This window comes from Oculina patagonica, chromosome 10 (assembly GCF_052425735.1).
Source record: "Oculina patagonica isolate OP01 chromosome 10, crgOcupat, whole genome shotgun sequence".
Classification (NCBI taxonomy): Eukaryota; Metazoa; Cnidaria; class Anthozoa; order Scleractinia; family Oculinidae; genus Oculina; species Oculina patagonica.
The window spans coordinates 1728788-1750231 of record NC_135767.1 but is presented as its reverse complement, the minus strand read 5'-3'; the positions used below and the strand labels follow the sequence as shown (position 1 = coordinate 1750231).

The 21444-nt window shown below is 38.6% G+C and overlaps 1 protein-coding gene across 1 annotated transcript in view; it reads left to right on the top strand.

Annotated features, from left to right (window-relative positions):
* The first annotated feature begins 7522 nt into the window (after window positions 1-7522).
* The window catches only part of LOC144628584 (fibronectin type III domain-containing protein-like), a 28793-nt gene continuing 14871 nt past the window's right edge, over window positions 7523-21444 (top strand). Inside the window, exons 1-8 of the mRNA XM_078486696.1 lie at window positions 7523-7903; window positions 11243-11545; window positions 12003-12114; window positions 12591-12799; window positions 16476-16623; window positions 17102-17232; window positions 18956-19243; window positions 20727-21014. Of these exons, the coding sequence (XP_078342822.1) occupies window positions 7558-7903; window positions 11243-11545; window positions 12003-12114; window positions 12591-12799; window positions 16476-16623; window positions 17102-17232; window positions 18956-19243; window positions 20727-21014 (1825 nt within the window). The 5' untranslated portion in view covers window positions 7523-7557. The remainder of the gene's footprint in view (window positions 7904-11242; window positions 11546-12002; window positions 12115-12590; window positions 12800-16475; window positions 16624-17101; window positions 17233-18955; window positions 19244-20726; window positions 21015-21444) is intronic.

Below are 21444 nucleotides of genomic sequence, written 5' to 3'. Positions count from 1 at the left end.
TAAAGGTAGATCTGCTCCTAAGCAAGAAAACAGCATTTTATTCATACTAAACGGAACTATAGCTAAAGTATATTATAAAATTATAACCAAATTCTTTTTGAATTTACGCTCAGTTTTATTGAATCAAACGTTTAACATTCCGGATATAGGTTCGGCCATTCGCAGTCAGTTATTTGGTCGTCACACAACGCGTCACGCTACGCTTCTCTCGCGTTGTGTGAAGATCCAAACAAGGACTCGAAGGATAACAACAATAGACTAGTAAAAAATAAAGGGTTAATTAAAGTATTTTGGTACAATTGGTTTCTATCTTTGATGTGTATTTCGGTTTGTGATTTAGTAATAAAATCAATTTACAGGGAACTTGCATATCTGCTAGTTTATATCGCATTTTGCGGTGCATCCTTGTGTCGGGAGCAGGAGGGGGGCTGCCATATATAGGAAGTAGGAAGGGAGGGTAACACTACTGGAGTAAAACAAATTGATTCTGAAAAGCGCCCCCCTTAAACCATAAAGGACTTAGCGATTTCACATATAACTGTTTTCAAACTATTTACCGACTGGGGGCCGGGGGGGGGGGGTCAGAGCTTTTTATGCAGTGGGGGGGGGGGGTGGATTATGATCGCCCATAGTCTCTTCTGATACTGGAAATATCTCTTTTACATTGCAATCCAAAACTCTACAAACTGAGGTGCTCTTGTGTAGGCGACGACAGTTTGTTGGTGTACAAAAATAAAGTCTTTCTTTCTTTTCCTTCTACTATCCCTTCTTTTATTAACCTTTTTTAAAATTGAATCAAAATCATGTGTACACCCGCCTTTGAACAGAAGTGAAGTGTAGTCAGGGAAAATCAAGCTGCCCATGTAAACCTGCGAGGCCAGGTTTCTTATAAGTTTTCCAAATGCATGAGTCGCACAAACATCCTCTACCCAAGTTCTTTGTTCCCTTTGACCAGCGGCCTGCGCAGTAAGGAAGAGGACTCGAGTATACAGGAATGCGCACGACGAGAATGAGTACGCAGGCGCTTATTTGAGGTGCGAATTCTCCACGCCTCTGCTCATTCTCCTCGCGGTTGGGAAATTTTCTTTTGCCCGACAAAAAGCTTGATCGTTAAAGGTCTACCTTGACGTTTTATGGCCCTTCCAGCGATCGACCTGTTAATTTTCGTTCGTTGATCCTGAATTTAGACTAAACCTTTAATAAATGGTGGCCGTAAAATCAGTTAGGCCATCCCAATAAAATGTTTCGTTTCCCATCGCCCGACCGACCCATTTTTTTTGAAAAGTAAAAAAAAATTCCAGATTCACTAATCAAAGAAGCAAGAACTTCATTTTACAAGCACACGATCTCAGTTTTATAAGCAACAATTGGTATGATGTGATGTCTTTGTCTTCAATAAACATCGATACCACGTTATTTAAAGAATGTTAAGGAATAACGAACGAAAAGACCACGTTTTCGAGTTGACTTTGTAATCAGGCTTTCTTACTTAGCAGCCCGGCCTTTTCTGGAACCCAGAACCCTTCAAGTGTTCTTTTTTTTTTTGCCCGACCGACCGACCCACCATCACAAGAGACGGGGCGATGGAAAACGAAACAATTTATTGGGATAGCCTTACAGTAATTTTATGCAGTGCAATATCATTTAGCCGATATTCAGTTGTTCCTGATTCTTTTTATAAGAAAGCGTAAGTTACGAATTAGTGCAATACATATACAAGATAGATATTATATTTTATATCATCAGTAGTAAGAAAGATGCGTATCTTCGCATGCTAATATTTCCCCGTATACGTTTCAGATTCGACTTGAAAATTTATATACTGACGACATAGCGTTCCAGAGGTTCGTGTAGCCCCCCCCCCCCCCGATTGATTGTTGCATGGGTTTGAGTTTTTCCCGCCAGTAACAGCCATCGAGGACACAATAGCTACGTCATTAGTATTGAACTACAAAAAGAACTGAACGCGGGAAAAGAAAGCCATCTGCTCTATTTTCATGGTATCATATTGATCTTGTGGCAGATTCAGTTTCGTGCTGAATTACTTGGAATTGTTCCCAGAGCGTGCTTCGCATAAAATTATAGTTTTCCCGCTCAGTTTGCTTTTCTATATATACCACGCTTGAATGATCTAAAAATTCTTTTTTGGGGTGTGGCCAAGATCCGTGAACAAACATTTTCAATACATTGTTTGCCATTTGTCATCCATGAACTGTTTTCAAACCGCAGTCTTAATAAAAACAAAGCATAAGACGCCGAATATATGCAAAATAAGCAAGTTTAAGTCATTATTAAAAACTTGCTCGGAGGTTTTGGAGAAGCTAATTTCTACCGCCATCTCACACTTAAATATTAAGTTCAGTACTAGAAGTCTTCTGGCAGTATACTCTTTTGTGTGGCAAGACAGTACATTATAAACAGTACAATGTAGGAACCTACAACAGCGGTTGTTCGTTGATTCCCTGCGGGTTGCAGTGACATTTGAATAAAAGAAAAGAAAAAAATAATGAATACATTAAATTCAATGAAAGTCACACGGAATATGGGGGAACGAAACAGGCGCATTGTCAAAGGGATTTACATAATACACGTTTGTGTCATAGTTACTGTCTGTTTGTGTCACAGGGGGGGGGACACCGATATGGTGCATTGTTTGTGTGAGGATAGCGCCCTGCGGTCTAGTTTTTAAACTGCCAGCCGATATTCATATTCACGACAGGCGTCGTCTTTGAAGGAGTGATTACAATAAGCCTAGTTCACTTATTTTACTGTTGGAACAAGTGCGTTAAAGTAAATGTACTGGCAAAAAGCCACCCTCTTTCAAGTCTTTCAATTTCAAATTTCTCAATTTCTTTCAAGTCTTTTAATTTCCAATCAGTAGAGAACTCTGCCTGAAACTCTGGGTAGAAATTGACCGCTAACAATTAACAATTATTCACCGAAGTGCATATTTTTTTTCTTTTTAAATTGTGGCTTTCATTGTCTCTGTCTCGGGAAAAGAGAGCACAATGCCACCGATACCTCGATGCCACGAAATTTTAACACGAGAATTTTTTAAATCGATTTACACAGTCACTTTGATGTTATCGTTTAAATATTTCAGATCCTGCTATATAATAAAGCCGCCTCTCATCGCTCTCGGCCTGTTCGGTGTTTTGCTGCTAGCCATAGAAATGACGTGACATTCATCGGTGTTGAAATGCGGTTAACTCCCATCCTTCCTGATCCTATTTGATGACGTTTTAATAGCATTTTATATCCCGCGGCGAACTGGAAGGCTACCGTCCTTTCCGGAATCGGTTTTCCGTCAGTTTTTTATTTGTTTTTCCAAACTATGCTTTCCATTTGCATTTTAATATGCTTCCCAGTATAAACTTTTACTTTGGAAACATTTCAATTTCAAGCGCAACTAAATTTTTTACGTTCTGAACACCTCGGCGTAAAATCGCTTCCGGAAAAATGCGCGGTTTTTAAAATTTCCTTATTCGTTTAATGCACAATATATCTTGACTGGTTTCCAATGTCCGATAGGTTCAACATTTTCACTTTCTAAATACTCTTCTCGTGATGCGATGGTAAAGTACTTTCCATAAATAAATCCATACTTAAATCCATACTGCTTCCATAAAGTGAGCACTTGTCACATTAAAGAGGAAAATTTGTTAAGTCTGTCATCACCCAAAGCCACTTTTCCCGAGCTAAAATTTTCTCTCCCGGCAACGACGTTTAATTTAATATGTGGGGAAAAATGCTGTTGAGTAAGCATAGATTAAGTCATCATTAATGCGTGTTCTTTAAAATAAGAGATGATTTATAATGAATAGGAAAGTGTGGTGAAAAAAGCCAAAAATAAGTCTTGAATAGATATGTAGTCATCCGCGAAATGCAAACAACATACGTCATGGGTCACGTGATCATGGCGCGCCCAGCCGGAGATTCCTTACAATCCGTACATTTATCAACGGTTTGTCTGTGTGAAACGTTCAAACCTAAAATATTTCGTTGATCGAAGGTGTTTTTGAGAGAGTTTAAGCTTGGATTTTTGTACTCGGATATTCTGAAGTGCCTTTGAAAAGGTAAGACATGGTTAAACGTGAAGATTTTGTGTTTTCAGTGCTAGAATAGGCTTGAGTTGAAGGTTGTTTGTAATTTTGTTTTCTAACTCGGATGAATCGGGAATCGGCATATAATGACTTTGGTTATTTCGTATTTTGTTAATTTAGTTTTGCCGTGGTTAGGTAGCAATCACAGCTTTTGAAATCATATATTTCGTAGTGAGCTTTCTCTGGAACCTAGCTATAAATCGATTCACAGCGCGGAGCGCTTTTTATACACTTACGAAGCTAAAGTGCTACAGGTCAATTTCAAAAGTTGACCAGACTGGTTTGGGAATTTCCCTCGATGTTCGATAAGAATTCGTCGTTTCAAGTTACATCGTTAACTAAAAGGCTTGACAACAGATTTTTTAAACGGTATTTTAGATCGCAGTCACCACTAAGGGTAACCACAAAAAGTAAGCTAAGCTTGAAAGCTTGTATCTAAGTCATTTTGAGCTTGCATCCAATATAGCGGATTGACAATCTTGTTCCTCCATCTTAGCGAATTTATCACTCGGTAGATCAAACTCATCAGCTTCTTCTTTACGATTTTAAAACATCATGCGAGCTTACTTAACTTGTCAACATGTGTTGATCTAAATTTGAAATCGATGCATGCATGGCTTCAAAAGGCTACTTTTAGTTTACATTCATTCGTTTCCTATATTCGAGTTCCTCTCCAAGTTCGGACAATTTTGTGATGCTTTACACTGTCCCCAATACTTCTTTTTGGTAATAACAGTTCTCGTATGTATTATTTTTATTATTGTAACAACTTCATAGCATATATATAAGCTTAATACGGCCGAATGAATTGTTGATCGAATTTCGACTAATATAAGCATCGCATCATGTGCAAATTTTACAGCCCAATGAACGGCATAAAATTATTTAAGTCTTATCGATTTACATTTGAATATGTCTAGACTCTTGCGGGAAAATATCTTCGAACAACACTGCCGCCAATGCAGTTAAGATTGCATTGGAACGATGAATATTGCAATGGTTTCTCGTGTGTTTACGCACGTTTTATTTTAGATGGTCTCCCGCTAACATGAAACAGTAATTTGTTGTTTATGAATATTTAGATATCTAACCATCAACTTCCGGAAGACCCTTCATGAGCTAGACAGACCGACCTGGAATGTTCTCACGATCTCGCATGAAAGGGCAAAACGATTAAAATACTAAATTGGTCCTTGGTTATCAAAATTATGGCGCCGTGAAAATGTCCTTCATTTTATACATGGACAAAACTTTTCCTGGGGTGATAATAAATATGTAATAAATATATACATCTAGTTTTTTCTACACGTCATCAGCACATTGCCAACTAAATAGGTATTGAGATTAAAGGAAATCATCAACTTTCTATGCTTCAGGATTGTCTTGATGTGCGTGTACTGCCAAAATGCAAATTTTCAGGCCAAAAGTACATGTATGGATTGTGGATTTTTGCAATACATTGAGCGAGTTCGCAGTTTTCAAAAATACAGTGGATTGGGGATTAGCTGAGAATTTTGGCACAGATTCTGGAATCTTCATGTGAGGAAGTTTGGATCGTGAATACTAAACCAAGTTCAGATCACTTTGGCTGGTCTTTGTCTTTATGTAGACGAAATTGTCGCAGAAACCAAAAATTGGCCTAAAAAACATCTGCTGCCTGTTGTAGTGAAACTTCAATACCACACAAAGTTTTCAAGTAAATAAATGCAGATTTAGATTTGAACACAAATAGTGGCAGATTGACAGATTTGGCCGAAGATCGGCACAGGTTGGCGGATTTGCGTAACCCTTATTCCAACCCCCCCCCCCCCCCAGCTTGGATCTATCAGTTCTTGCATGTCATACTTTTTGCTGCATGTGCAAACCCTTGTGATTAGGAAATTTACAATTTGAGACCCAAGCAAATTTTTGTTCCCACAATCAAAAGCAGAACAACAATCATCATTCTGTAGTGTGAGGACAGTGGATCAGTTCATAAATTCATGTCGGATAAACCTTTGCACACTACAGAAAACACTTTAAAGTAAAAAGTGAAATGACGTGGTTTTTCAGTTGTGCTTCTAAGCTGACTTCATTCAGTTGTAACTGTCTTTGAATCCATTTGTTTGTTTGTTATAGGCAACTTACGTGATTCTTCAGAATGTGGCGTGTTGGTTTCTTGGTATGGATTTCCTGCCTTACAACGCTGATCAGTGGTAATTATATTTATCATTTATAAATCTGTGATATTATTAATACAATCATGTAATTTTACTCAGAGTGTTATATCTGCCAACTTTTTCTGGCTCAAAGCATGAGATTTTTATCCTGCGAGTGCCAGGATTTCCAAAGACAACATGACCATGTCTGAAGATTTCTGATGATGTCTAAAGTATTTTGAAGACGTCCCGAAAGTATGGCAGTTCCAGTCCCAGGACATGTTTTGCTAAACTTGATGTCGTTCCCAATGCATTTTTTTGTCAAAACTCTGAGATTTTCGGGAAAGTATCATCATTCACTCATTTTACATGGTTTTTTTTTGTTTCTCGCATTGGTTTGAGTTGACATTTTTTTGGACAGTGTGTCAGTTATGGTTGTAATAACTCACATTTTTCAACTAGACGTGAGAAATTGGTTTGTAAGTGTGAGATCGAAGTTTTCAACTTGCAGGCGTGTGACTCATGCCTAAGGCATGAGAGTTGGAAGGTAGTTGTCTAGAGTTGTTGGAGAGCAGAGCTGCAAATAACAGTCGGTCATTGGACATTAGCCGACCAAACTTTGCTAATGTCCGACGAAATCCTTGGTGTGGTCAGACAAGATGTCGCAACGTTGAATAAAAATCTGTCCGACCACAATTCTGTTTTGTCCGACCAAGATGGTGTCTTAGTAGAACATAATTTATTTATGTCCTTGCAAGCGAAAAAAATATTTCCAGCCCTGGGAGAGTGATTTGATATTTTTACTACCTAGGCCAAAAACAAGCTCAGAGATTGAATGATAAAACATTATTGATCTTGGTTTTTGCAAAATATTGTAATTTGTCAGTGTCTCGCAGATCTCTTGCCACTGACAAAATCACAATTTATGGGGCTCGAGACTATAACTTTTTGCTAACTAGCCTACTAGCTAGTGACAGCTTTGATTTCAATAGCCAAAACCAATTTTCTTCTAGCCAAAATTTTCAAGCAAACTTATGATTCAGCAGAGGCACTTCGCCGTCTTCTCTGGCTTTGTTATCACTTATCGTTTATGGTTAACACTTATCGTTTCTTGTTTTCCTCACTTGTTTTGCTCCCATCTGCAGCAAAATTTCACTAGCCATTTTGGCTTGTAAAAGCCCAAAACCAACTGGCCAAAACTGCATTTTACTAGCCTGTGGCTAGTTGGCTACCATTAGTCATACATGTAAGCCCTAAATATGCTTAACCTTTTCTAATATTGTTTAAATAGTTCTTCACAATTAATTTGTGTATTTATGTTTTCAGGGCAAACTACAACCCCTCCACGGATAACAAATTTTTTATCCGATGACTTGCTTAAACCAGATGAAGTTAAGTTTGGCAAACCGTATGATGCGAAATTGAACGCAGGCTTTAAACTGCCGTGTGGGGCCTCTGGTCAAAATGCATTACAATGGAGATGGCAACATAATGGAACAGACATCATTTTCTTTCCTGGGGGCAAGTTCAAACTTCAGGATGATGGCTCTTTGATAGGAGAGTCTCTTGGAGCTGAACAGAGTGGAAATTATCAGTGTTTTGTCAAAGATACCGTCACCAACAAGGAAACATTCAGCAGAAAGCTTCAAGTCGCAGTAACATGTGAGAGTTGCATTTAACTGCATTTCAGCTAAAATAGTTACATTATTTGTTCAATGTACAAACCTGTAATACAGTCAACTCTCTCTAAGACTGACACCATTGGGACCAGCCCTTACTGTTTGTTTTAGAGAGATGTCCAACTTACAGAGAGTTGAGGTAACATGACGCCAGTAATTCTAAGAAAGCTGGACAGCTACGCACAGTGCATGCAAGTGTTGTAAGTCTTTTTTTTAAAGTCGCCTAAAATCCTACAAGTGAGACAAATAGTATTAGAAACTTGACTTGTTTGTTCATTATTGACAATGACATCAACGACATGGTTTCAAAGTGGCCATTGTCCGTCTTTAAGAGGCGTCAAACTTAAAGAGAGTTTGGTTGCAGGAAAATGACTGAAAAATGGCAGGAACCAACACTAGATGTCCATGTTATGGAGGTGTCCGTCTTATAGAGGGGTGTTTGTTAAGAGAGAGTGGATGGTACAGTACCGCTCAAAAGTAAGTTACCACCTCTCGTCTCGTTTCTCGCGAGACGAGTTTCTCGTCTCGCGAGACGAGAATCGCGTCTCGCGAGACGAGATTCTCGTCTCGCGAGAATCAACGAAGCGGAAATGTCTGGAATAAATTACGGCAATTATCTTACGAGAAAACGATTAATCTCTCGCGGGAAATTTCGCCGTTTTGTCAACTAAAGTTCGAAGTTTTTGCCTGATTGGAAAGATTGCTGATTTGTTGGCAACGATCGGTTTGTCTTTTTTCACTCATAAGAAAAGTTCCATTTGAGATGAATGTGTATGCTAGCGAACTCGAGAGAGCTTTTCAATCGAAAGTCGTCGCTTTGCTGGTCTTTATTCTTTCTATCACAAATGCAAAAGGTGAATTAAAGCAACACAAAAATCGAGAATCAAAAGCAAAGCACTTGCGTTACACTGCAACATCTTCACGGGTTTGCATTAAATGTTGCGTGCGTGCTAGCGCGAGAAGCGGTTGAATCGAAACTTGTCGCGTCGCAAAAGAATTTTTCTTATCAAAAATGCAAAACGTGAATGAAAGCACGATAAAAAAATCAGAGGTTAGGACGCCTGTAAAAGCACTACTCTCGCTTCAAACATGAGCCGAAAATGAAGAAAGCGAAATCTTTCTGCCGTCGAGGTTTTCCTATCTTTAGATCATTATCTGACAGTGAATCTACGACGGTGTGTAAACAAAGGTCACGCTTGTTATGCTTTCTTGACCTTTCATCACGCTTGCCGCCGAATCGTAGCTTGCAAGTTGTAATGTGAAGTTATGAAAAAGAACACATTTAGTGCGAGCGTTTATTAAAATAAAAGTTTCACAGAAGATTGAGGAATCGGCGACATTTTTTTGCGGGGAATGTGTTATCTTTCGGGCGACGAACGCCGACAAAGTTGTGATCTATGCAAATGTCGGCTTCTAATCAACGAGAAGTTTATTTGCCGTTCAGCTAGATTATTTGCCGATTAGTACTATTTTGAGTGGAATGAAATAGCTTTTTCTCGCTCAATTCTAATTTTGACGCTGGATTCGTATTCAGTGTTACGATTTCTACGGCTCGAGTCCCGCCAACGGGCTCAAACGTCACAAACATAACTACAATAATTTTACCGCCAACATCGCCGCTCACGTGTGAAAAATGTTAGCTGGACCTTGTGAAGCCAAGTTTTTCGTGGCTGTAATAGCTTAACACATCGAAAATGGTCGTTGAAACCGTAAGTCTTCAACGCTAGCAAACATGGATACAATTTTTCATTTCGAGAATGACGCGAATTCTCTCAGAAACCCAGACATGCTGTGTAAATAAACAACTTGTCAATGTTTATAATTTTCATTACGTGTAACTACGAATACGGAGTTCGCTTGTAGTTCGCTTGTTCTGTTTTGCCTTTTAAGTTCTTGGTAACGGTTAAATTTCAGTTTGCGATAGCATATGTAACAAGTATTCGAAAGTAGGCTTATTGAACCGATCAAATATAATTTCTTTGGCCGCTATAGGGTTCAGACGAAATTTTCCGCCAGAAAGCCGTGCAAAGATCGATCGATAAATTTCGAAGCGTTACTTTACTTGACTGAAAACCCTGATTTAGAAAGCCACGGACGAAATGATTTCGATTTAAAACATACAACTTTGAATAAGACTTTTGCTTTGGAATACAAGCGATATTCGGGGAAGGAAGAACTCGCTTGAATGGCCGACATGTCAAACGTCGCATTACCTGTCTTCAACCACAGGTAATCTATCCTAGGCGATGTTCGCTCGCTTATTGTTTCTACATTTATGGTTAACAATGGGCAATTAAAATCTCGAGAGAAGTTAGAGCCGTGAACTTGCAGTTTTTACAAGCGTCTCGCGAGACGAGTGTCTCGTCTCGAGAGACAAGACTCTCGTCTCGCGAGACGAGATTCTCGTCTCGCGAGACGAGATTCTCGTCTCGCGAGAGGGTGGTAACTTACTTTTGAGCGGTACTGTATTTATTATGCAAGCAGGGATTTTTGGTCTGCGGGGGTAAGCTCTGCACTGCGGGGTGCAAACTCTGCACACCTGTCGTAATTTCTTAGTTTTTTTAGTCAGTTTTCTTAGTTTTTTTAGTTTTTCTGGTGGGGGCAACTTCCCCCCCCCCACCCCTCCGCTATTTACGGCCCTGGCAAGTCAGTACTGAAGGCGTAAAATTGCTGTCAAATCCTCTGCTTATGCTGGCTTAATCACTGATAAGTTCATAACAATTGTGTCATGATAGGCAAACAGTGTTTGCTTAGTAATCATACACGTGTAAGTTTTGAAATGCACACTTGCATTAAGGTCATTGCCCTGAAATAGAACTGAACACAATTTTTTAACCAAACTTCGCCTACCGGTTATTACTTTAAAGGAACTTGAATTTTGAAATAAAAAAGGGGGGTCACCAGATTCGTTTAGGAGCAGGAAGACCTTGTACATTCCATATAATTCCTTTAAAATTCCTCTGCGAGTACCAGCAAAGTACACGTTTTTAGCGATAATTTATTTTTCAAACACAAGAATTGATCTGTTTTCATTTTACAGAAAGAATTTGATCGCTACACCCAAAATATGAGAAAAAATTGATAGGTCACCAGACTCCTTTACGAGAAAGCGACAATTTACTTCTCTCGCGGACTAAGCCACAGAGAAAAAAAGCCGCCATTTTGTTTATGTGCGCACGCTCGCGCGCGCTTATTACACATAAAATTCTGCGCAGTAAGGATGCGCAGTGCAATACAGGTTAATGACCTTAAGAAGCTCTTGGAACAATAATGTTTTACGGTGAATTAACAAGTCATTAATTAATTCCTCTCTTACTTTCAGATATTAACAATTTTGCTTCTGAAAACGCTGAAACCAAGACAATTAATCTTGGGGAGTCATTCAACATTAAATGTCCTCCACATGGACCAAACTATGGAGCTGTCTATACTTGGACAGGAAAGGAAATTCAATTCAAACGAGACGCCCACCGAGCCATTTCCCCAGATGGTGAATTGTTTATTATGTATGTTACCCAGACAGATGTCGACGACATTAAAGATTTAGGAGGAATTGTCTGTAAGATAAATGCTGCAAATACTTTTTATACATCTGGGGTTATAACTCTGCAGAAGAGTCAACCAGGTAAGAAGAGTGAGTTAACTACATGTAACTTTGATAATGAAAATCCAAAAAATAAAATAATAATAATAACAATAATAACAGGGTTGTCAAAATAAGCCGGCAACCAGCGCATTTCACCAGCTATTCCGAATATTAAGCTGGCTACTCGGAACATTAGTAGGTCAATTCAATTCTGAGTGTGTGTTATCAAGTTCTGAGTGTTTCATATAGCTCCCAAGTTATTGGATGGAACATTCGCGGGCAACATAATTTAACATTGTAAGGTTACCCTCTGACGTCAGTGATTTTGCAATGCTGCCCGCTCAGAGACTTAAGCGGGAAACAGTTTTTATTGTTAGATGTCATGTGACCTCGAATTAGCCAAAAAGTGCATGCGCTGTTGGGAAAAATTTTTTTCAACTAACAATGTAAGTTGTTGCATGGCATAATAAATGTTATGTATTTTTTATTCATGAAGACATGGTCGATCCTGAAACCAAACAATCCCCTTCTTGGAAGGTGACACCCAAAAGTGTTGAAACAGCTATTGAAGGGAGAAACAAGACTCTTTACTGTTTTGCTGTTGGCAGGTGAGTTTTTTCAGGGCTCGAAACTAACTTTTTTGCTCACTAGCCTAGTAGCTTGTCACACCTTTCATTTCACTAGCTAAAACCATTTTTAACTAACCAGAACTTTGACTGAGCCACCCAAGACAAACGCTTAATGTCAAATTGGACAAAATCGTTTTTTCCTCAAACAGTAGAAGATTGTTCCCTCTTGACATGCCACCCACGAAAAGTCTCTTCTACGAAGGCAAAAAGTTGTGTTTGTCAAGATCTACATACGGAGGTGTTGGGGAAGGGGGTGGTAATAAAGGGGGGGGGGGGTGTTAAAAAATTATCTTTTAGAGGGGAGCTTATTAGAAAGAAAGCCCTTTATAGAGAAGGTGGTGTTAAATAGAGCTTCTATGGTATTGTTAAAAGGGTTTAGGACAAGGTGCTTTGTGATTTAATTCAACTGAAGGAGATTGTTACCTCTTTAATGTCTTATGCTTGATGACTTGCAGGCCAGCACCAAAGATAATTTGGAAGAAGAATGGCCAACAAATTATCAAAGGAAGAAATTCCTTTGAGATCCCTGATGCCTTTTTTGGAAGGCGTCTGGATATTGTCAATGTCAAGAAGGATGCACATGAAGATACATACACATGTGAGGCTGAAAATTCTGAAAATAGTGGAAGACCAAACATTTACTCAATGAGGCTAGAAGTAAAAGGTAAATGAAGTTTCAGTAATATTTACTTTTTACTTACTAGTTTTTGGTTTTACTTTCTTATGATTTAAATCAATCTCTTATAAAACCATCTTTAGAAAAAAGGTAGTAGACTGATACCATTTTAATTAATATGTGGAGAAGTTGTCTCTGCTTGAAGGGTCATCCTCCATACCCAGTCAGCTGGGGCGAGAGAACTTTTCATACATTTCTTTATAAATACTGTAGAAGCAAACTGTTTAATTGTTTCACCCAGTGGCTTATATGTTAAGTATAATATAAGATTTAATTGGCAGTTTTGTTGAGTACTTTTTGGCCAGAATGCTTGCCACAATAGGCCATGTTTCCTGAGAGCTAGCTTACAGTACTATTTAAACAATGGTCAAGAGTGTTTCTGTTGAGGAACTATCAGCTGATAGTTGCCCTGTAGAAATTTGGTGTTCTTTAAGAGCATCAAATTTCCAAAGAGCTATTATCTGATAGTTTGAGACAAAAACACTTTATCGTTTTTTTGCTCACTACTTGGCATTCTTCTGCATGCCCATACAAAAACAAGCATCATGAATTATTTTTAACTTTTTAAGGATAAAAGACTTGAATTCTATTTTAAAACAAATTGCACCATTTGAATTTTTTTTGTCTGTAGGCCTACTTGTTTACAAAAAATTTTCATGAATGAGTACTACCGGTATCTATCCAGGTATTTTCCTCAGACAGGCATTATGGGCGTGTAGTGTCTCTCCGGAGATAAACACTTTCACATCACATAATCAATTTAAACCAATCAGCAGCGAGAAAATTTAGTGTTATGCTATAATGATTGATAGTAGCTGCCTGTGTAGCCAATCAGATGACCAGTGAGTTTTCCAATAGTAATCTTTGATAGACAGCTCCTATAGTGAGATGGACAGTTGGTTTTGATTACATGTTACTGTATTTGGTTTGGCAAACTGTATTACCCAAAGTTATCTAATAAACGCCCACTCTCAAATAAACGCCTCGTATCTAATAAATGCTCCCGCGGAGGTGTAAGGTTTGTATTAGACGCCCCTCTCTAATAAACGCCCCGTGTCAAATAGACGCCCCTCTCCAAGGATCGCCTAAAAAACCAAGGTAACGCTCCATAGAGTAAAATCACGAAATTTATTTAGTTTCTTGCTTGATTCGAACATCAAAGAGGCCAACGATTCCAACATGGTTGACCCTAATATTGATGTTAACATCGATAGCTTTGCATCAGCGCAGAATAGATTAGACTCCTACTCACAAACTTTGTTTTGTAGACGTTGTTTTAGTTTGTGTGAAATATATGTTGTAGTTCAATTTTAACCTCTGGTTCAATTTTTTTCAAACCAGTTCAATTTTTTTCAAACCAGTTCAATTTTTTTTGAACCAGTTTATTTATCAACTGTCTGAAAAGGGCTTTCATCTTTTGGGGTGTGGTGAAAAATAGGGGCATGGTATTTTTAGGGGGGTGAAAAGAATAAATACGGAAAAGTTACGGGAAATTTTTCGTCCCTACCTCCCTACTCTCTTTCTCCCCTTCACTTCCCCCCCTGATATACCCTCCACCCTCCCCCCTTACTATACTCTCCCCACTACCCCCTATACACAGATATTTATTTAAGTTTTTTTTTCTTATACCTTACCGAGTCTTGAACCACTGACCTCTCGCTTTGTAACACTGCGCCTCTACCACTTGACCACGAAGGATTTGTTGCAAATTTCACCCAGATTTGTTGTTATTATAACTTTTCGTTCCCAGACTCCCATTCGCTCGGCTAAATATTCGTACATGCGCACTTCACAGCAAAAGATGGCTGAACCATGCCATATGTGTTTCGAAAGAAACAATTGGCAAAGAATTAACGGCATTGAAAGAGAAACAAGTGAAAAAAGAATCGCCAATAACACTATTTATCGAAGACGAGTTCTTTAACATTAGCAAAGCCATTGACCGTGAAACAGCTTGGAATTCAATCGCAAGAAGACAGCTATCGAACGATCGAAGTGGGGAATCTCGACAATAACAAGTAAGAAGTGGGCTTATTTCAGCAGACAAAAGAAAAGTGGTGGCTAAAAGAGATTTTTACGAAGTGCTATTTCTCCCTCGAACTGCTCATTGTGGTCGAGAAATTACTTGAGACATGACAACTATTCCGAAGTCAACGTGAAAGTGACAGCCATATTTGTTCATCTCTTCGTACAGTTTTTCATGCGGAGCAGCAGTCAAGCACAAGTTGTGTTAAGCTTGTTGATAAACCTATTCAATCTCCGAAACTTTTATCTCTCCTAGAGATTGATTTAATGGATTCTTGTAACTGTCCATGCGATTGCAGCAAGGAACATAAGTGGGCCATAAACATAACTGCTCATCGCACGAAGTATCTTAATCCTGGTGCAGCCCAAGGCGCTAAAACGGCCGGAGTGACACAAAGAGTATTCAAACGTTACTTCTTCAGTTGGAGACTTTATCTCTATTAAAGTTGATCGTGTCGACAAGACATTGTTCCTTCATTCAAATCTCCTTCTGGGAAAAATTGAATGAAAGTACTTATGCGGGTGTTGTGACCGAGTTTGGTAGAATAAACGCATTATTTCACCCACCAGTTTATATCCTTGCACAGCTAGCACTCAGAACATTGAACTTGATTATACTACTGAGCTGTCATTTTCTGCAGCATGTAGAAAGGGTATTTAAATGCATTCTTCTTAGAATAAACACAAATATCAAATGCTAAATACCTGTTGTTTTTAATTAGTGACTGGGTGAAAAAGCATAGGGTGACTTTGTTGTGTAGTGCCCTAACCTCAAATAAAAGCTAACCGTCCAAAATGAGTGCTTAACCCTAATCAATAAACTGAGTGCTTAATCCTTCTCACTTAAACAAGTGCCTAACCTTGATAAGGATGTACAAATGCCCCTAAGCTCAAACAGAAGCTAACCGCAAGCCAAGTGGGGTGAAGCTAACCGCAAGCCAAGTGGGGTGAAGCTAACCGCAAGCAAACTGGGGTGAAGCTAACCGCAAGCAAACTGGGGTGAAGCTAACCACAAGCAAAGTGATTCTAACCACAAGCAAACTGGGGTAAAAGCTAACCGCAAGCAAAGTGATTCTGCAGTCTGTAATATTTCCGCCTTTGGCGTTCGGCATTCTAAATTCTGCAAATGTCAGACACTGCTTGTACAGCACTGGTGAAAATCAAATAATGACAATGAAAAAAGGACTCAATTCAAATTAAGTATTAAAGCTTGTTTATTATGAACACATCTTGACAACTGCTTTTAGATTAATGTGCAGTGACTTTCTGTTTTGTTACTCAAGAGTAAACCATGAAGTTAAAAATAAAATATAAAACATTACTAATTAAAAACATAATAGTACTTTGCAGAGCCTTAGTCTTGAAAGAGAAGCCTCACCACAAATATTAACCCTACAGATTGACCAAATGCCACACTTTTATAGGAAGCAGTTAAAAATTGTATTAGTCTAAAATTTTTGTGCTGGTTCAAAATTTTTTGAACTGGTTTAAAAAAATTTTGTACCAAAGTCAAAATTGAACTACAACATATACACCTCATATCTATTTAACGCGCCCTGTAAAACCTCTAAAATTTAATAGACGCTCCAGGCTTTTATTAGATCATTTACGGTATTTATTGGAATATTTCTTTGATTAGTTGCTCCACACTGGAGAGGGAAACAGCCTCCTCCAGATAAGCAAATCATAGACATCCAAGGAAATGGTACACTTCTCTGTGATGCAATTGGAGATCCTGCACCATCATTTCTATGGTACAAGGATGGAAAAAGACTCACTTCCTCCACGTAAGTTAGCTGAGATTTACTGCACTCTATGGGCTTTATGTCTCGGCCATGCCTAACACTGTAGGCTGCCAAAATTGAGTCAATAGCCACCCAAGACTATGTAGTTACCTTGTGAATGGGAGATGCAGTGGCGTAATGGTTTGAAGTGCATTAGAAACTGGATCGTACGTACTGTCTTAGGCTTCACAAGCACTACCCAGGCTATTGTGCTGTGTCCTTGGGCAGTCATCCCATCCAGAGGGAGTAGCAAAACTCTTATCAAAACATACAGTGAAAACCAGGAAAGCTAGGGCAGTATTTAGTTGTCCACTAGCCTATTGTCTTGTGCAGGCAGAGCTCAATAGATGTCAAAACTCTCATCTTTCTCACATAAATTTTGTGGAAGCTTGTCACAACCGCCATTAAGAATTCTTTGTAATGACATACTTGTAGCTTAGCTCAGTATCAGGGGTTAAAATTTCTATCATGCTTTTCACAGGCCTCAAAGGAAAATTGAAAACAATAAGTTGGTGTTCAAAAATGTGGGATTGGAAGAGGATGGCATGTATCAGTGTGTTGCAGAGAGTAGTCTGGGAATGATCGTGTCTTCCACTTGGATCAATGTGCGAGGTAATTACTGCTCAGTAACTGCTAGATTTATATTTATTTTGACACACAGTGTACCTGTCTTCTTTGCTCAAAGACAAGTCAATAGAGATGCATGATGTTCTTATAACAAGAGCATTAGAGCAAAGTGCTTATAAATAAAGTTATGGTATAGGTTTATTGCAATATTTGTGACTGCACGGGAAAACGTACACTAACGACTCGCCGTTCTTACAGGGGATACCTGTTTGAAAGCCGTCGAAAAAAATTTGCACTCGTTTACAAGAAAAATGTTCATTGAAATCATAAGCCTCCTTATAATGCTAGCAAACACGGATACAATTTTCATTTCGAGAATTTGTCAATGTTTAATTTTCCTTGCTTAACTATGCATGTCATTCGGTTTTGCTTACTAAATAAATTTTTTTTGTAAGTATAACTTTAATCAGAAAGAAAGCTGTTTAGTCCTTTATTATTCCCTGGTAATTGAAAGTTTTCAAGAGCCTTGCGAACGGTTCGGCTACCCGTTCGAATTTTTCCTAAGCCGTTTGAGCGGTTCAGCTGCCCGTTTACAATTTTTCACAAGTCGTTTGAATGACTTGGCAACTGGTTCAGAATTCTTAATAACCGTTTGAACTTTCATTGTACTTGTTTGAAAAGGCTGTAGACCCATTTAAAACATGTTTGATAGTTGTTTAATTATTTCACCCGTTCAACAGAAAGTCGTAAGTGTACGTTTTCCCGTGCATGGCCACATTTATGACCTTTCAATAGACCTTGCCAGTGACCATGAACAGTGGTTTCAAGGTGAGGCTACCTAGATGAACAAAAACATGGCGATCAGATACAAACCTGTCCAGCCAAGCCTCAACTAGAAAACGTTGTGTGCGAGCGTAGAAACATAATGCGGGAAAGGTTGATTTTGAGAAAATTTGACCCACAAACTTATACTGTGACCTCAAAATCGCTGTTTGAAGGCTGACCAGGTCCATCCAATACATGATAAACACATAAGGGAAACATGCAGTAAAATCAGCTTTTTTTTTCATTGTTTATGACAAACAATGGTTATGTACACTTAGTTATCAACTCTCAACGAAACCACTGAAAACTAAATTAATAAAGTCTTCTAATACACTTTCAAAAATAAACTATAAAGAGCTAAAGCTATTTTGAAAATATGATTTTATGAAGTTTCATATTGACCATAAGTAGTCAGTCAGAGATTGGTATGTACTTGCATAATCTATTACAGTATTACTGCTATTTAGAAGACGGCCCTCGTAGCTGTTTTTGCATTTGCCATGTCATAAATAAGTATTTATTTGCTAAAATAAAATGACAAAATTTCATTTTCCTCCATGATCAAAGATTCATGCACTTTGCCTTTGTAGCTCTGTTGTTGGTTTCAATAGGGAAGTAATTTCATTGTTGTTACATGCAGTTTTTCTTCATCAGAAAATGGTATCTCAGGGCTCAAAAATACGACTCACTGGTTGCCAATGCGACTAACATTCATCCTTGGTGGCTAAAAAATTCTGGTTTAGTCACCAAATTGGCGACTACAATTTTTAAAAATTTCATTTTAGAGCGACTTTTTTTTACCACCTACGGTAGTCGCCAAATGGCCACTCAAGGATTTTTTTTAATTCCAAGCCCTGTATCTTCTTATCTGCATTAATATCTTAAATATATAGAATTAATCAAACTACAAACTAAAACTTAACTCTGATTTTCATCTCTGCAGCCAAACCACCAACATTTTCAGTATTTGGTCCATTTTACCTGTTTGAAGATAGCGAAGGCCGATTGAAATGTGAACCTGATGCAGCACCTCCACCAACATTTAAGTGGTACTTCACGCCAAAGGGCGGAGCTGAATCACAAATCACGATTGGTCAGGCTGGCTATAGGATATTATCAGATGGCACCTTGGTAATTGACAAGGTTACCAAGCAAGATGCTGGTCAATATCGCTGTTGGGCAAAGAACTTTTTAAATTTCACTCAAGCGACAGCAGAAGCCACCGTCCTACGTAAGAACATGTTAAGGCTAATTAACACACTACGATTTGTTGGCTCAATTTGCCAGGCATAACAACTTAAGAAGCGAATCGGAACATGTAGAGTGCAAGCACTGCAGTTGCATTTTTTGAAGTCAAAGTTTTTTTTAGTAAACATTTTGGAAAACACATTGTACTAATAGATTAGTTTGTTTCCAGTTAAAGTACTGCAGATATAACTATTTTGATTTGTGTTAATTGTTCTCCAAGTTAGGTTTTTTGTGAACTCATAAAATCAGGCTGAACACACAAACAGCAGTAACTAACATGTCAGATTGGAGTTGCGCTCACATTGATTACCTTTCACAAACACTGATTCACTTCCCAACTTAAAGCATGATGAGTTGTTAACAGTTGACCTGTTTCCCATTCAACTTCAGTTTGTTATGTCAGGGTAGATTTTAAATTAATTTTGTGCATTTTGTTGAGCCAGGGTTCAATTCCGTACAGTGATACATTTGCCTGTAACTTTGGCCAAGCTAAAGAACGGTTTTGTAGAGCAGAGATGGCACAGCAGTGACAGTATGTGCCTTCCACCAACATGGCCTGGGTTTGATCCTGGCCAGTTGCCATATACCGTAAAATTCTGGTTATTAGCCTCCCCGTAAAATTCCGGTTATTAGCCCCCCCCCCCCCCGTTATAGGCCCATCTACCTTGAAACAAAAAAAAATACATCTGGTTATAAGCCCCCTCAGATATAAGCCCCCCTCTGCTGAATGACGGTACTGAACAGGGCTAAATGTTGCTTTATTAATATGTGTTTTAACCTAAAAACGTATTTCGATCAACACTTCCGTGGCTCGTTTCGAATCTTTTTTTTTTATTCCGCTTATAAGCCCTCCCAGATATAAGCCCCTCCGCTTATAAGCCCACCCAAAACCCCTTATGAGGTTGTATAAGCCCACGGCTTATAACCGGAATTTTACGGTATGGGTGTATTTTGTTGTTGGACTGGTGCTTTCCTTGCTCCTAGGGTTTTTCTCCATGTACTTCAGTTTTTCTCCCTCCTGAAATACCAACCTTTCCATTCAACCTGGGCAGAGGACCCACACACAAACCAGTTGGAGCTAATGTGGCTTCCACTCTCAGTATTGTAATTTTGTTTGTTTTACTGTGGAGTTTGTTGTAAAGGGGTGTCTTTAAGTTGTAGTGCCACTGTATCACTGAATGTTAAAGGAGCCTAGTTACAAACAATGCATCGTGAAAAATCTTTTTTCAAGTTTGTCGTTGGTTATCCGTCTCAATATTTGTTAGTCAAAACCATCCTTGTGTATTTTCGTGTTTTTATTGCTTCTTTTTCTGCATTGGAAAACTATTATTTTGAGGTTTCCTTCACTTTGAAAGTAATCAGAAATGACTTGATATACCATGACATTGCTCCTTTAACTCTTGCCACATAGCATTTGAATTGTGAGACAAGTTGCATGAAAAACTTTCTGATCTTCTTTGATACAGAAAAAACAACAATTGTAGTGCCACCCAAGGATAGAACTGTCAAGGAAGGCAATAATGTTGACCTGACCTGTCGTGCTACTTATGATCCCACGTTGGAAATTGGATACTTTTGGAAACGGGATGATGCCACAATTGTCTACAATTCAAAAATAAAGTGGGACCAATGGAAAAATGTTCTGACGATTTCTGACATAAGGGTTGAGGATGCTGGAGTTTACACATGTGTTGCATATACTCCTGATCCAAAAAGATCTGAGGATACCGCATCTGCAATTATCAATATTCAAGGTATGTTTGATTTCAATTGTCCATGTAAGTGTTGTCAGTACCCTGTGTTTCTATTGCGGTTTTCAGGGATATGAAAACTCTGAAATTCAGTACTCAGCAAACCGTTACGCTTTTTGCTGCTGTCAATCATCTTAGCGGACCTCTCGGGAAACGGAAGTCTGCTTCAACCAGGTCAGAAGGTCACGTCTGTCAGTTTTGATTGGTAGATTTTGCTCCATTTTGTTTGTGTCTGTTTTTAATGGTTTGTTGGCTGATGCCATGATTACGATTGACGGCAGCGAAAAAACATCTTCGTTAGTTAGATTTTGAATTTCGGAGTCCGCAAATCACTGAAAACCCCAATAATGTTATTGGAAGTAAGACCTTATATTTACAGTTTGATCTTTCAACTTGCTGAAAAGACAAAAGGGACTTTCAGATCAGGGTGCAA